The 16696-nt window shown below is 37.4% G+C and overlaps 1 protein-coding gene across 1 annotated transcript in view; it reads left to right on the forward strand.

Moving 5' to 3' along the window:
• MAGI2 (membrane associated guanylate kinase, WW and PDZ domain containing 2) overlaps positions 1–16696 on the forward strand; it is a 1346582-nt gene that overhangs the window by 1097095 nt on the left and 232791 nt on the right. Inside the window, exon 10 of the mRNA XM_060107590.1 lies at positions 15946–16584. Within this exon, the coding sequence (XP_059963573.1) occupies positions 15946–16584 (639 nt within the window). The remainder of the gene's footprint in view (positions 1–15945; positions 16585–16696) is intronic.

Below are 16696 nucleotides of genomic sequence, written 5' to 3' on the forward strand. Positions count from 1 at the left end.
TCTTTTTATGACTGAGTAATATTCCATTGTATATATGTGCCACATCTTCTTTATCCATTCATCTGTCTCTGGACACTTAGGTTACTTTCATGTACGGGCTGTTGTAAACAGAGCTACAATGAATATTGTGGTACATGACTCTTTTTTTTCCGTTTATTTTTTAAAAATTTATTGTCTTGCATTTAAATTTTCATTTCTCTGCTAGATTTACATAAAGGCACTATTTAATTAATTACTTAATTTATAAATGGTAACTATTTTAGACTGTATTCTGTTACTGGTATGTAAAAATGCAATTGCCTTTTGTTTCATTTTTTTTTAATGTCTGGCATTCTTATAAACTCTCTAATTCTAATATTTCTGTAACTTAGGAATTTTTAAAAATATCTTTATTGGAGTAAAATTGCTTTCAGTCTTTTTGAATTATGGTTTTCTCAGGGTATATGCCCAGTAGTGGGATTGCTACGTCGTATGGTAGTTCTATTTTAGTTTTTTAAGTAACCTCCATACTGTTCTCCATAGTGGCTATATCAATTAACATTCCCACCAACTCCCTTTTCTCCACACCCTCTCCAGCATTTATTGTTTGTAGATTTTTTTTTTACATCTTTATTGGAGTATAATTGCTTTACAATGGTGTGTTAGTTTCTGCTTTATAAAAAAGTGAATCAGTTATACATAACATTTATACATAAACATACATAAACATATGCTCCCATATACATAAACATATGCTCCCATATCTCCTCCCTCCCGCGTCTCCCTCCGTCCCACCCTCCCTATCCCACCCCTCCAGGTGGCCACAAAGCACCGAGCTTATCTCCCTTTGCTATGCGGCTGCTTCCCACTAGCTATCTACCCTACGCCCAGCAGTGTATATATGTCCATGCCTCTTTCTCTCTGTCACAGCTTACCCTTCCCCCTCCCCATATCCTCAAGTCCATTCTCTAGTAGGTCTGTGTCTTTATTCCTGTCTCACCCCTAGGTTCTTTATGACATTTTTTTTATTCTTAAATTCTATATATATGTGTCAGCATACGGTATTTGTCTTTCTCTTTCTGACATACTTCACTCTGTATGACAGACTCTAGGTCCATCCACCTCATTACAAATAGCTCAATTTCATTTCTTTTTATGGCTGAGTAATATTCCATTGTTTATATGTGCCACATCTTCTTTATCCATTCATCCGATGATGGACATGTAGGTTGTTTCCATCTCTGGGCTATTGTAAATAGAGCTGCAATGAACATTTTGGTACCTGACTCTTTTTGAATTATGGTTTTCTCAGGGTATATGCCCAGTAGTGGGATTGCTGGGTCATATGGTAGTTCTATTTGTAGTTTTTTAAGGACCCTCCATACTGTTCTCCATAGTGGCTGTACCAATTCACATTCCCACCAGCAGTGCAAGAGTGTTCCCTTTTTTCCACACCCGCTCCAAATTTATTGTTTCTAGATTTTTTGATGATGGCCATTCTGACCTGTGTGAGGTGATACTTCACTGTAGTTTTGATTTGCATTTCTCTAATGATTAGTGATGTTGAGATCCTTTCATGTGTTTGTTGGCAATCTGTATATCTTCTTTGGAGAAATGTTGATTTAGGTCTTCTTCCCTTTTTGGATTGTGTTGTTTGTTTTTTTGATATTGAGTTGCATGAGCTGCTTGTAAATTTTGGAGGTAAATCCTATATCAGTTGCTTCATTTGCAAATCTTTTCTCCCTTTCTGAGTGTTGTCTTTTCGTCTTATTTATTTATGGTTTCTTTCGCTGTGCAAAAGCTTTTAAGTTTCATTAGGTCCCATTTGTTTATTTTTGTTTTTATTTCCATTTCTTTAGGAGGTGGGTCAAAAAGGATCTTGCTGTGATTTATATCATAGAGTGTTCTGCCTATGTTTTCCTCTAAGAGTTTGATAGTTTCTGGCCTTACATTTAGGTCTTTAATCCATTTTGAGCTTATTTTTGTCTGTGGTGATAGCGAGTGTTCTAATTTCATTCTTTTACATGTAGCTGTACAGTCTTTCCAGCACCACTTATTGAAGAGACTGTCTTTTCTCCATTGTATATTCTTGCCTCCATTATCAAATATAAGGTAATAATATGTGTGGGGATTTAACTCTGGGCTTTCTATCCTGTTCCATTGATCTATATTTCTGTTTTTCTGCCAGTACCATACTGTCTTAATTACTGTAGCTTTGTAGTAGATTGTGAAATTTTTGTTCTAGTTCTGTGAAAAATGCCATTGGTACTTTCATAGGGATTGCATTGAATCTGTGGATTGGTTTGGGTAGTATAGTCATTTTCACAATGTTGATTCTTCCAATCCAAGAACATGGTATACCTCTCCATCTGTTTGTATCATCTTTAATTTCTTTCATCAGTGTCTTATAGTTTTCTGCATACAGGTCTTTTGTCTCCTTGGGTAGGTTTATTCCTAGGTATTTTATTCTTTTTCTTGCAGTGGTAAATGGGAGTGTTTCCTTAATTTGTTTTTCAGACTTTTTGTCATTACTGTACAGGCATGCAAAAGATTTCTGTGCATTAATTTTGTATCCTGCTACTTTACCAAATTCATTGATTAGCTCCAGTAGTTTTCTGGTAGCATCTTTAGGATTCCCTACGTATAGTATCATGTCATCTGCAAACAGTGACAGCTTTACTTCTTCTTTTCTGATTAGGATTCCTTTTACTTCTTTTTCTTCTCTGATTGCTGTGGCTAAAACTTCCAAAACTACATTGAATAGTAGTAGTGAGAGTGGGCAACCTTGTCTTCTTCCTGGTCTAGTGGAAATGGTTTCAGTTCTTCACTATTGAAAATGATGTTGGCTGTGGGTTTGTCATATATGGCCTTTATTATGTTGAGGTAAGTTCCCTCTATGCCTACTTTCTCGAGGGTTATTATCATAAATGGGTGTTGAATTTTGTCGAAAGCTTTTTCTGCATCTATTAAGATGATCATATGGTTTTTCTCCTTCAATTTGTTAATATGGTGTACAACATTGATTGATTTGCATATATTGAAGAATCCTTGATTCCTGGATTAAACCCCACTTGATTATGGTTTATGATCCTTTAAATGTGCTGTTGGATTCTGTTTGCTAGTATTTTGTTGAGGATTTTGCATCTGTGTTCATCAGTGATATTGGTCTGTAGTTTTCTTATTTTGTGAAATCTTTGTCTGGTTTTGGTATCAGGGTGATGGTGGCCTCATAGAATGAGTTTGCTAGTGTTCCTCCCTCTGCTATGTTTTGGAAGAGTTTGAGAAGGATAGGTGTTAGCTCTTCTCTAAATGCTTGATAGAATTCGCCTGTGAAGCCATCTGGTCCTGGGCTTTTGTTTGTTGGAAGATTTTTAATCACAGTTTCAATTTCAGTGCTTGTGATTGGTCTGTTCATATTTTCTATTTCTTCCTGATTCAGTCTTGGCAGGTTGTGCATTTCTAAGAATTTGTCCATTTCTTCCAGGTTGTCCATTTTATTGGCATAGAGTTGCTTATAGTAATCTCTCATGATCTTTTGTATTTCTGCAGTGTCAGTTGTTACTTCTCCTTTTTCATTTCTAATTCTATTGATTTGAGTCTTCTCCCTTTTTTTCTTGATCAGTCTGGCAAATGGTTTATCACTTTTGTTTGTCTTCTCAAAGAACCAACTTTTAGTTTTATTGATCTTTGCTATCATTTCCTTCATTTATTTTTCATTTATTTCACGTCTGATCTTTATGATTTCTTTCCTTCTGCTAACATTGGGGGTTTTTTGTTTTTCTTTCTCTAATTGCTTTAGGTGTAAGGTAGGTTATTTATTTGAGATGTTTCTTTTTCTTGAGGTAGGATTTTATTGCTACAAACTTCCCTCTTAGAACTGCTTTTGCTGCATCCCATAGGTTTTGGGTTGTCGTGTTTTCACTGTCATTTGTTTTTAGGAATTTTTTGATTTCCTCTTCGTTTTCTTCAATGAGCACTTGGTAATTTATTAGCATGTTGCTTAGACTCCATGAGTTTATATTCTTTACGTTTTTTTCCTGTAATTGATATCTAGTCTCCTAACTTTGTGCTCAGAAAAGATACTTAATACGATTTCAATTTTCTTAAATTTACCAAGGCTTGATTTGTGACCCAAGACATAATCTTTCCAGGAGAATGTTCCATGAGCACTTGAGAAGCAAGTGTATTCTGTTGTGTTTGGATGGAATGTCCTATAAATATCAGTTACATCCCTATTGTTTAATGTATCATTTAAAGCTTGTTTTTCATTATTTATTTTTATTTTGGATGATCTGTCCACTGGTGAAAGTGGCATGTTAAAGTCCCCTACTATGATTGTGTTACTGTCAGTTTTCCCTTTTATGGCTGTTAGCATTTGCCTTATGTATTGAGGTGCTCCTGTGTTGGGTGCCTAAATATTTACAATTGTTATATCTTCATCTTGGATTGATCCTTTGATCATTATGTAGTGTCCTTCTTTGTCTCTTGTAATAGTCTTTATTTTGAAGTCTATTTTGTATGATATGAGAATTGCTACTCCAGCTTTATTTTGATTTCCATTTGCATGGAACATCTTTTTCCATCCTCTCGCTTTCAGTCTGTATGTGTCCCTAGGTCTGAAGTTGGTCTCTTGTAGATAGCATATATATACGGGTCTTGTTTGTGTATCCATTCAGCTAGTCTATGTCTTTTCGTGGGAGCATTTAATCCATTTACATGTAAGGTAATTATCAACATGTAGGTTCCTATTACCGTTTTCTTAATTGTTTGGGTTTTGTTATTGTCAGTCTTTTCCTTCTCTTGTGTTTCCTGCCTAGAGAAGTTCCTTTAGCATTTGTTTTTTTTTTTTTGTTTTTTTTTTTTTTTGTGGTATGCGGGCCTCTCACTGTTGTGGCCTCCCCCGTTGCGGAGCACAGGCTCCGGACGCGCAGGCTCCGGACGCGCAGGCTCAGCGGCCATGGCTCACGGGCCCAGCCGCTCCGCGGCATATGGGATCCTCCCAGACCGGGGCACGAACCCGTATCCCCTGCATCGGCAGGCGGACTCTCAACCACTTGCGCCACCAGGGAGGCCCTAGCATTTGTTTTAAAGCTGGTTTGTTCGTGCTGAATTCTCTTAGCCTTTGCTTGTCTGTAAATGTTTTAATTTCTCTGTTGAATCTGAATGAGATCCTTGCTGGGTAGAGTAATCTTTGCTGTAGGTTTTTCCCCTTCATCACTTTAAACATGTCCTGGCACTCCTTTCTGGCTTGCAGAGTTTCTGCTGAAAAATCAACTGTTAACCTTATGGGCATTCCCTTGTATATTATTTTTTGTTTTTCTCTTACTGCTTTTAATATTTTTTCTTTGTATTTAATTTTTGATAGTTTGATTAATATGTGTCTTGGTGTGTTTGACCTTGGATTTATCCTGTATTGGACTCTTTGTGCTTCCTGTCTGTAATTGCCTATTTCCTTTCCCATATTAGGGAAGTTTTCAACTATAATCACCTCAAATATTTTCTCAGTCCCTTTTTTTTCTCTCCTTCTTCTGGGACCCCTGTAATTTGAATGTTAGTGTGTTTAATGTCCCAGAGATCTGTGAGACTGTTCTCAATTATTTTCATTCTTTTTTCTTTATTCTGCTCTGAGGTAGTTATTTCCATTATTTTATCTTCCGTGTCACTTATCCGTTCTTCTGCCTCAGTTATTTTGCTATTGATTCCTTCTAGAGAAGTTTTAATTTTATTTATTGTGTTGTTTATCATTGTTTGTTTGCTTTTTAGTTCTTCTAGTTCCGTGTTGAATGTTTCTTGTATTTTCTCCATTCTATTTCCAAGATTTTGGATCATCTTTACCATCATTACTCTGAATTCTTTTTTAGGTAGACTGACTGTTTCCTCTTCATTTGTTTCATCTGGTGGCTTTTTACCTTGCTGCTTCATCTGTTGTTTGTTTCTCTGTCTTCTCATTTTGCTTAACTTACTGTGTTTGGGGTCTCCTTTTCTCAGGCTGCAGGTTTATAGTTCCCATTGTTTTGGTGTCTGCCCCAGTGGGTAAGGTTGGTTCAGTGGGTTTGTAGGCCTCCTGGTGGAGGGTACTAGTGCCTGTGTTCTGGTGGATGAGGCTGGATCTTGTCCTCCTGGTGGGCAGGACCACATCCGGTGGTGTGTTTTGGGGTGTCTGTGACATTCTTCTGATTTTAGGCAGCCTCTGTGCTAATGGGTGGAGTTCTGTTCCTTTCTTGCTAGTTGTTTGGCATAGGGTGTCCAGCACTGTAGCTTGCTGGTCGTTGAGTTGAACTAGTTCTTAACATTGAGATGGAGATCTCTGGTAGAGCTTTTGCCATTTGATATTACATGGGACCAGGAGGTCTCTGGTGGACCAAAGGTATCTTTAGATGCAGGAAGCTATTTTCATTTTATAGAGTCCCTCTGATAATATATTTGTCTCTTTCTCTTGTCTTTGTTTAAAAGTCATTGCATTCTTTTAGGGAAATAGATTCACTGAACATTTTATGCTATTGAATTCCTAAAATGAGGAAGGTATTTAGAAAGCCTCTGCTCTTCGGAGTTTTGCAAAGAAAAAAAAGGAAACAAAAACAGTCTTTTGAAAAAAAACAAAAAAAAACAGTCTTTTGTACTTTCTTTTTGTGGCTTTACTTATAGTTTTTTTTTTTTACTTATAGTTTTAATCTGAAGTGTTGTTTCATCTCTGCCAGATCAGCAAATAATCAGTGTCTTTAGATTCTCTTTGAATATATTTCTTTCTTCCTCCTTTCCCACAAAGTAAAATGCAAGTATTTAAATATATCTTACCACTCAGTGCCAAACACAAAAGAAATGTAAATATATCGTCAGCCTAATTCACATCTGCCAGAGAGTAATTGTCGGATGCATGCTGATTAAACATAATTTTTTTTAAAACCAAGCTTTTAATTAGGCATCTGCACCAGGTCACACAGATGAAATTATAAAATATGATTAAGAAGGCTTTCATTCTTTTGAGAAACAAGGTGCCATGCCAATATCTTGGTATCCTTTTGCCTATATATGAGTGTTAGAATCACTGGCTATTTGTCAAAAATCAAGGAACCTTGGGGTAAGCCCCCAAAGGCCTGTCACTTATCTGTTTAACAGCACCAGTGAAATTTCCCAATGCCTTATATGAGTGCAGTAGAATGGCTTTCCACATTCTCGTCTGATATAGGAACTTTTAAAGCTGCACCTTTGAAACTACCTTTTCTGATTTTCCATGCATGAAAAGAAACTAGACCAAGAAAAGTTAAATTTCTTGCCCCAAATCACATAGCTATTGAAATAATTTATACTATAGCTTATGATGGTTACAGAGTTCTGTGGGTTACAGTGCCCTGTCACCTCTCTGCCTCAGCATCCTCAAAACCTTCTTCCAAACAGCTTATGTTGGAGCACTGCAGAAAGTGGACTGGGATATTACAGTGGATTCCCCAGTTTGCAATTATTTGCTTCACTGCTTCCCTCTATTAACTTGAGTAATCAAAAGAATATTGCAGTTCGTCTCTCAATTTTCATATTCAGGAATTAAGGATATTTTACCCAGCATGTCAGTTGGTACGACTGGAAAGACACAAAAGTGTCCCCAAGTCAAAATATGTCCTGGTCTGTTTGAAATTCTTAACATTTGTGTTAAAACTTGGGTTCAATTCCTAAATCTTACCTAATTACCAAGGTTCAGTTCTCCTAGCTTAGTTTCCACATGTATAAAATACAGGTAACAATGGTAATAACCTCAAATGGATTTTTGAAGGATAAGGTAAAATAGAATTTGTTAAATGCCAGATAAATATTAAATATATTAAAATGGTAGCCACTATAGTCAGAGAAACTCTAGGTGAGATTAATGTGGTTAGAAAAGTAGAAGAATTAAGATGTCAGGAAGAGTAACACACAGGAAGAGGTCGCTAACTCTCAACAATAAATGATGGTCAGAAAGGTGATCGAAAAAGTGAAGTTGGTCTCACAGGGTAACTAGGAGTTTGTTAGTGGAGACAAAGCATGGGAAGAGTGAGAGGATGGAAAGATGTAGCATGTGTAGGACGTAGCTCTGAGCTTGGCCAACTAAAGCACAGAGTAGGTTGGAAAGAGGCAAGAGATGGTGAAAATGTAGACTGAGAGACTTATATGCTGAGCTCGAGAACTTGGACTCTATTCTCTTTTTATGAGCAGGCACTGAAAGATATTAAGTAGAAAGGACATCAGAAAGTATGGTATGAAAAACGAGTTGACGGAGAAGCAGGTGGAAGGCAGTGCCCAGTGCTTTAGAGTCCCTGAAACTAATGCCTGTGACCTGCAGAATAGTAGCACTCTCCTGGTTCCTGAGATGATCCTGATCAGAAGAGGGGGCTTATTAACAACTCCATGTAATCCTAGTCAATATGGGGTGAGATTAGGTAACCTCATAATCCCACAGACTCATTGAGTCATTCCATATGCTAGGCTTCCCTCTCCTCCTTCCCTAGTCTTTCCTGCTATGACATCAGGAAGACCAGCTAAGGGACTGTTGCAGGAGTTCATACAATGGGTAAGTTCGCAACCTAGGGTGGTGGAACAATTGCAGACATAGCTAAGAGGTAGAATCCAAGGACCTTAGTGTTAGAATTTCAGAGTGAAGAAAATGTCTTAGAAATCATCTGTTTCAATCTTCTCTATTTATGCTATGGTGCCTGACTCATGGTAGTAAATCTTTGCTGAATAAATTAGTAAACAAATGAGGGATAAGACCCAGAGATTGACACCACTAATTATTGGCATACCTGGCATAAACTTTCTGCCATAAACATAAACCTTCTGACTCCTAAATCAGTGCTCTTTCCATTATGCCATACTTGGTTTTATAATGTAAAAAAGAAAAGAAAGAGGATTAAAACATCTTATGTTAGTGCTACAGATCAATTCAACTCATTTTCATTCACAATGTCATTTATAATGTAGCACATAAGAATTAACAAACTAAAATTCTCCTGATGAAGGCTTTTGTCCTGCCTCCTATACCTTCCATAACCTAAGTATTTGCTTTTGCATTTCTGCAAAATTTGTTGGTGTCTGCAATAATGCTCTTTGCAAGACAGATGTTTAAAGTCAATAGAATGATGGTAAGTTCCAGAACCTCCACGATGGAATCTTCTCCAGTTGTTGGCTGTTTTTATAACTTGCACTCTGAAGAGACCATTCGGGAATTTTAGAAACCACTTTAAATTGTTCCAAAAGACTGATGCTTCCACTTTTATGAGAATGGAAATTGAGGAAATAGTGATTTTTAGCAAAAGGAATTAGATTTAGGCATAAGGAAAAATTTGGGGGCAATAAGAAGCATTGAACCCTGTAACAAATTCATCAGGAAAACTGAGAAAGCAAGGCAAAAGCCCATTTATCTGGGGGATACTTATCATCAGACCTTTCTCACTTTGTGACATAGTTGAGAAAATGCCAAGACCCTCACGTGTGGATGTTCTACGTTCCATCCACCCCCCCCCGACAGCCCATGACACACAGTTCACCCATGCTCTGTCTTTCTGATCCCTCCACCCTAACCACATTGTACTTCTATTCCAGAAGGGAATGAGGAATCTAAGGATACTTTCATGAGGCACTAGTCTTCCTTGTTGGGAAACAGTGTATTCAGCTACAAGGATGAACATTATCTGTCCTCTCAAATTTCTGCAAGCAAACTGCCAAATAATTTAATAAAATTCAGCAGTTTCTTTTTTAAAAACGGAACTACTTATTCTTTCTCCTTCTTAGGATATTCTTACTTTCGAATCTTTATCAGTCATTTGTTAAAATTTTTAATATGTATATTTATATATGTAATATCATGATAGCTGAGCATTTTCACAGACATCTCTTTCCTATAAGGTAGATAGAACAGCTACTGTTAGTCCATTTTATAGATGATGAAACTGATGAATGACTTTCTCAAAGAACAACCCAAGGAGACCCAGCTTTAATTTTATTTGTCTATCTGACATAGCACAGTGCTTCACTTTGGGGAATACATTTTATCAAGAACAGTTATTTTCAATTTCATTGAAGTGGTGAGTGGCACATGCCCAAAAGTACATGTCAAAATTTATTATGTCTTGGGGGGTTATAGAATAAAGGGAAAATGAATATTCAATATTATAATAAAATTGGCTGTTATAATAAAATCGTATATTGTTATTATAAAAAACACAAGCCTCAGAAAGAAGAAAAGACAGTCAAATTGTATTAGCTGGAGAGGAAACTCAAAAAATAGTAATTTTCAATGTAAAATACATGTAATTGGTGGGATAGGAGTAGTCAGTGAGATTTTATTTTTTCTTTTAACAAAAATCTATGTGACTTGGCAAAAACAAGTTAGAAACACAGCAGTGAATTTAGCTGTGAAATCCAATCCAGTTTTTCTTTTCCTAAGCCTTTCTATCCTTTATTTAATGAGAATTTATCCTAAATACTTAAAAAGTTCTCAGCATAGTAATGATACTCTATATTTTACGGAAAAAACTTGGAACAGGTAGAAAACTCTCACAAAGGCATAAAGTTTGAGGTGAGTTTATGGTCACAAACATGAGACAGGAGCGATCTGTGTAGGAATAATGGAAGATATCTTTGAAGAGGTCAGGAAAGAAATGAATTATCTGGAATGAAGTTATACATAGAAAAGAAGTGAACTTGAGGATAGAGGAACAGCAGGATTCAAATTAAAAGGCAAGTTATCAAGTTATGAATTATGAACAGTAAAGATACCAGCTTCCTAAGAAAGGTAACTTATGGGGGGGGCAGGTGAATACAAAAACAAGTTGGAAAGGCTAGTGGTAAAGAGTGTTAAGCAGCAGTTCTGAAGATTGAGTAGTTTGAAGTTAATAGAGGAGATAGTAGGATCAGAATGGAGTGTGAAGTGAACTATTCTAGTCTGGTCCAAGGTGGTGCTTAAGGAAGGTAGACAGCAGGTGGTAAGTGAGAGCAGCTGAAAAGGAAGGTTGTGTAGCCACAGTGACTCAAAGAAGGTGGGAGCAGAGGAAAGAGGTATAAAAATACCTCCATTTTAAGCAATCAGTGCTTTACTAAAGAATGCTCTATTTTATTCAAAATGATGAAGTACCCAAGAGGTCTCCAATATCGTATTTTGATTTCCATGACTAAGAAAGAAACCAATTACCTTAGAACATTTTCTCATACAGGCCAGCAGTTGACACTTCCTGCTTCATCAGCCTCATTCTCCTTCACTTGCACTTTGAAATCCCATAACTGGGAATCAGGTCATTATGAGATCAGCCCTGTTGGAGACACCAAGCTCATCAGTCACACCAAATTTGACCAATACACCTGAAGGCAATAGCCCTAAAACCATCTGACCTCAATATGTCCTAAAGTGAATGGCCATATAGGAAACAATGTAACCTTGCAGGCAATATGGCCATGAAAATGTGTGCTAGGCTCTCAAAAGAAATGCAGCATCTTATTTTTATGGAGAACCTTTCTTTGGTAAAATTAAAAGTGTTTTCATAAGCATGATCTCATTCTCAAAGTAGCCCTGTGAAAGAGGAAATGGAGGAGATATTTTAATTCTAATGTTATAAAAGAATAAATTGAGAGATGGAGACATCAAGTGACTCTTTTTCAATTCTCCCATTTAAGTAGGCCAACAGGGTTAGACCTAGAGCTGGTTTTCCTAATGATGTCCGTTTCTGTGCTCATAAGCCCAGTCTATCTCAGGACTTGGCATGGCACCATCAGAAGGCACATACCAGGTGGCTCATATTTTTACTTCACAACATGTAAATGACATTCATACAGCATGGTCTATAAATATCCTACCCAATGAGTTCTCCCTCTGAATAAGCAAATGTTTGCTTACGTCTCCATCTACAATAGTTTTGGCATAACACAGTGTCTAGGCATCCATTTCCTTTTCTTTTTTAATAAATTTATTTATTTGTTTGTGTTTTAAATTTTTGGCTGTGTTGGGTCTTTGTTGCTGCACACGGGCTTTCTCTAGTTGCAGCGAGCAGGGGCTACTCTTCGTTGCGGTGCACAGGCTTCTCATTGTGGTGGCTTCTCTTGTTGCAGAGCGTGGGCTCTAGAGCACAGGCTCAGTAGCTGTGGCACACGGGCTTAGTTGCTCCGCAGCATGTGGGATCTTCCTGAGCCAGGGATCGAACCCGTGTCCCCTGAATCGGTAGGTGGATTCTTAACCACTGTACCACCAGGGAAGCCCTAGGCATCCATTTACTTTTAAAGTGAGCAGTTAAGTAGTGTCAAGTTGTTAGATAGTTCTGTCCTGTGATAACTGGCCCCTCATCTTTTACATTCAGAAACCTTCTGAGTAGCTCCACAAAGGTATTATTGCAGGGTCCTTTATCACTTGCTTGCTTGATGACTTGAAAAATGGCTCTGAGTGGAAAATATCCATAAATTTTAGAAGGCAGTCTTACTAAGAACCACAATTAGTTCTCATTCTGTTTCTAAATAGCAAGATCACATTAAAACTCACTATAATAGATAATATTAATCACTATAATTCAAATAACTACTCTTTAGACCTGGCAGGGAACTGTGAGAGCTTTGAACATTACCCTTAGTTCTTTTTTCCTGTGAATTTCTGGCATAGCAGAAGGAAGAATAAAGCATGCTTGGGGGCTGGGGAGTTTGTTAACTGTGCTTAAAGTTAGGGAGAGCTATAGAGGAAAATGGCATTTGTTACTTTCCTGCCTTTTACTTGCCCACTCAGGAACTCATATTCATCCTTAATTATGACTGTAGTGGGAATATCTTGGTGGAAGTGTCCTGATTTTATAGACAGATATAACCAAGGACAGATAATAATTAGTGAAATAGCAATTATCCTTTGCATAACAATTTACAGCTTACAGACACTTTCACCTGTATGATCTCATTTGCTATTTCCTGTAGCACACTAAGTTGCTATTATTATTGTTCCTCATTACTTCTGAAGAATCCGAGTCACAGAGGATTTAAGTTAGTTTTGAAAGTCACACAGCTAGTAAGTGATGGAGCTGGGAATCAGTTCAAAGACGTTTGATTCCCTATTCCATGTAATGTCTACTATACCATGCAGCCTCCCAAACCTACAGAGGATGTTGGATCAAGAATGGAGGTGGGCAGAAAAATAGTTAATGTGTTTAAAAACAGAAGACTAACCTAATAGGAAAAACGGGGAAAGGAGAGGTACTAAACAGAAAACCCAAATGGCCAATAAACATATGAAAAGATGCTCACCCTCACTAGCAATGTGGGAAATGCAAATTAAAACCATGATCACACCCATTAGATTATTGAAAATTAAAAGTCTGAGAATGGCAGGCATTGCGTCAGATGGGGAACAATGAAAATTCTGATACCCTACCGAGGGGAGTGTAAACCGATTTGACCTATTTTGTCAGCCATTTCCTGTTTCTAACGAAGTTGAAGACACAAGTGGCCTGTGTCCAGCAATTCTACCCCGAGGTAGATACCTCACAAAAACTCTCCCATATGTGCATAAGGGCCATGGAAAGAGGTTCATAGCAGAGTTATCTTTAATAGCCTCAAATTCACAAGAACCCCAGTGTCCATTAACAAAAGAATGGATAAATATTAATAAATAATGATGTAGTCATCCAATAGATATGATATTGCAATGAAAATTAATGAGCTAGAGGTAAATGTATCAAAAGAGATAAGTATCATAAATACATTTTGAGATATAATATGTATACCATTTACAAAAGGTTTAAAATATGCAAAAACATATTTTAAGAGATATTCTTTAGTGGTTAAACTATGTAGGATTTTTGTTTATGTGTACCTAGATATGTCATAAAAATGTAAAGTACGTGTGACTAACGAACCACAAATGCGGGACAGTGGTTACCTTTGGAAAGGGCAGTAAAGGAGGGTAAGTGGGAGAGGGTGCTACCCAGGGGGCTTGAACTGATATAAGCAATGTTCTAATCATTAAGCTGGATGGTAGTACACAAGTATTTATAGTCTTATCAACCTTTCAGTGTATAAATATATATAGTAACTTTAAAAATAGAAGGGGCAAGGAGGAGAAGAAAAAAAGTTTGTCTGGAACAGATACTTCTCTGGGACTCTGGCATGACTTTAACGAGTTAACAATGATGCCAAAGCGTTCCCAACTGCCACAGTCTGTTGAGAAGTCACAGTAACAGAGAGTGGATGCCCATCCCAATTCAGTCCTGAGTCATGGCCCAGTGTCCCAGCCATTACACCAGCACCCTCTCTGATAGACATAATTGAAGAGTGAAGTTCCATCTGACCAATCACATAGTCTGTGACATTTTCCAGAATGAGACCTAACCTGGATCACCAAAAATGTTATTTTGTTTTGTTTTGGTTTGTTTGTTTTTACTTTTTTGTCTATATCTTTAGCACTTTCAAGCAGTTCTCTAGCATTTGGAAAGAGTGTTAGCTGAGTGTATGTAGTTAAGAGCATTTTACTCAGCAATGATCTATTCATAGAATTATTTATTTTTAAAGTGTATTTAGTGGAGAAATCATTTTGTGTCAGACAACTAAGAGAAGCCAAAAAAGTATTTAACTCTGAAAATTCAACTCTGTTTTTCATGTTTGATGTTTGCAATTTTGATGGGCAGTGATGTCTCCGAATGAAATCCCTAGCCATTTACACTACCCATTTCAGAATTATCCTGATAGACTGATATTTGTTGAATTACTCATTTGACAATCTTTGAAAACATGTCTTTTAATCTCTCATATACTCTTCAGCATAGTCAGGCACAATCTCAATTTGCAAGTTCAATTCTCAAATATTATGGTTTTTGAGGGTAAAAATATCAAGCCATGATAGAGCAGTGCTCCAAAAATTAAACTGTTATTCACACATAATTGAATTTTTAAAATAATATCTCAAACAAACATGTTTTCCCTGCATTTTAAGAAGGAAATATTGTTTTTCTGGATATATTTTATAATGAATAATTTGCCTTCAGGACATTTTTAATAACATAAAGTTAACTTCTGATCAGTGGGCTTCTGTAACTCTGTGATTAAATTCATTGGGGAGAAAGGACAAATGCCTTTTTTGAAAAGATCTGCAGAAATATCACTTAAATATCACCTAAGGAATATCACCTAAGATGAGAGGATGAGTCTTTGGCAGCTTCCTTTTTGAAGGCCAGGATCTCACATCCCCTTCCTCCTATTGTAGCAACAATAATATTGATAATGGTGCACGTTTATTGAGCACTCACCATATGTCAGGCATTGTGCCAGGCCCTTTTCCTGCATCATCTCATTTCACCCTCATAGCAGCTTTACAAATGAGGAACTGTGGCTCAAAGCAGGTAAGTCACTTGCCCAGTCGCACAGATCTGCTAAGTAGTAGAGCCAGGATATGGACCCAGATCCCTGATCCCCAAATCTGTCCTCTTGATCTTTACTTGTGTATACAATGGAACCTTTGCAATTACACTTTGCTATAGAGAGATAAAATAAAATGGGCAAAATATTTTCCTCTTCCATAAAAAGGAAAAAAAAGACTGTTGACTCAGACAAGTGAGAACAAAAAACCCATATACTGGGCTTTGTTCTTCATCCAAAACTTATGACCACCACTTCTCAATAATTTGAAAATTCTGTTAACTGAATTGCCCTGAAGATGAAAAAGAAGCATAGAATGTGTGCTTCTTCAAGGTACAAATTCTTCTAAACTTTTCTTTATGAATATGGAGTTGTTTCTGAACTTCAGGAATAACCAAATAGCATTTTTTTTCAGCATTTAATCACTATATTTGTCGGCAGACCTGTTGTAACCTTGAGTCACCTACAGGGAATTTAAATACTATTCTAATTGATCTTCTCACTGCTTACCGAGAAACAGAGCACGTCTTTCACTAGTCTCATAAATAATTCCATTTCTCTATGTCAGCGTTAATTGAACTTACCTCATGTTGTCAATCTCTTTCTTTTTTTCCCTTGCAGGTGATGTCATTGTCTATATTAATGAAGTTTGTGTCCTTGGACACACTCATGCAGATGTAGTCAAACTTTTCCAGTCTGTTCCTATTGGTCAGAGTGTCAACTTAGTGTTGTGTCGTGGCTACCCTTTGCCCTTTGATCCTGAAGATCCTGCTAACAGCATGGTGCCACCCCTTGCAATAATGGAGAGGCCACCTCCAGTGATGGTCAATGGAAGACATAACTATGAAACATATTTGGAATACATTTCTCGGACCTCACAGTCGGTTCCAGATATAACAGATCGGCCGCCTCATACTTTGCACTCAATGCCAGCTGACGGTCAGCTAGATAGCACGTATCCACCACCTGTCCATGACGACAATGTATCTATGGCTTCATCTGGGGCCACCCAAGCTGAACTTATGACCTTAACCATTGTGAAAGGTGCCCAGGGCTTTGGCTTCACCATTGCAGACAGTCCTACAGGACAGCGGGTGAAACAAATACTTGACATTCAGGGATGCCCTGGCCTCTGTGAAGGCGACCTCATTGTTGAGATCAACCAGCAGAATGTACAGAACCTGAGCCATACGGAAGTAGTGGATATACTTAAGGACTGTCCCATTGGAAGCGAGACTTCTTTGATTATCCATCGAGGAGGTAAGATAAACACTGGCTCAGCAATCAGTATGCAGGTGAAGTAGTAGAACCTTTATAATAATATCGAAAAAATGGAAGTTTCTCTGGAGTTGAATGAAATGGCACTTTTTAA

This window comes from Mesoplodon densirostris, chromosome 9 (assembly GCF_025265405.1).
Source record: "Mesoplodon densirostris isolate mMesDen1 chromosome 9, mMesDen1 primary haplotype, whole genome shotgun sequence".
NCBI classification, from domain to species: domain Eukaryota; kingdom Metazoa; phylum Chordata; class Mammalia; order Artiodactyla; family Ziphiidae; genus Mesoplodon; species Mesoplodon densirostris.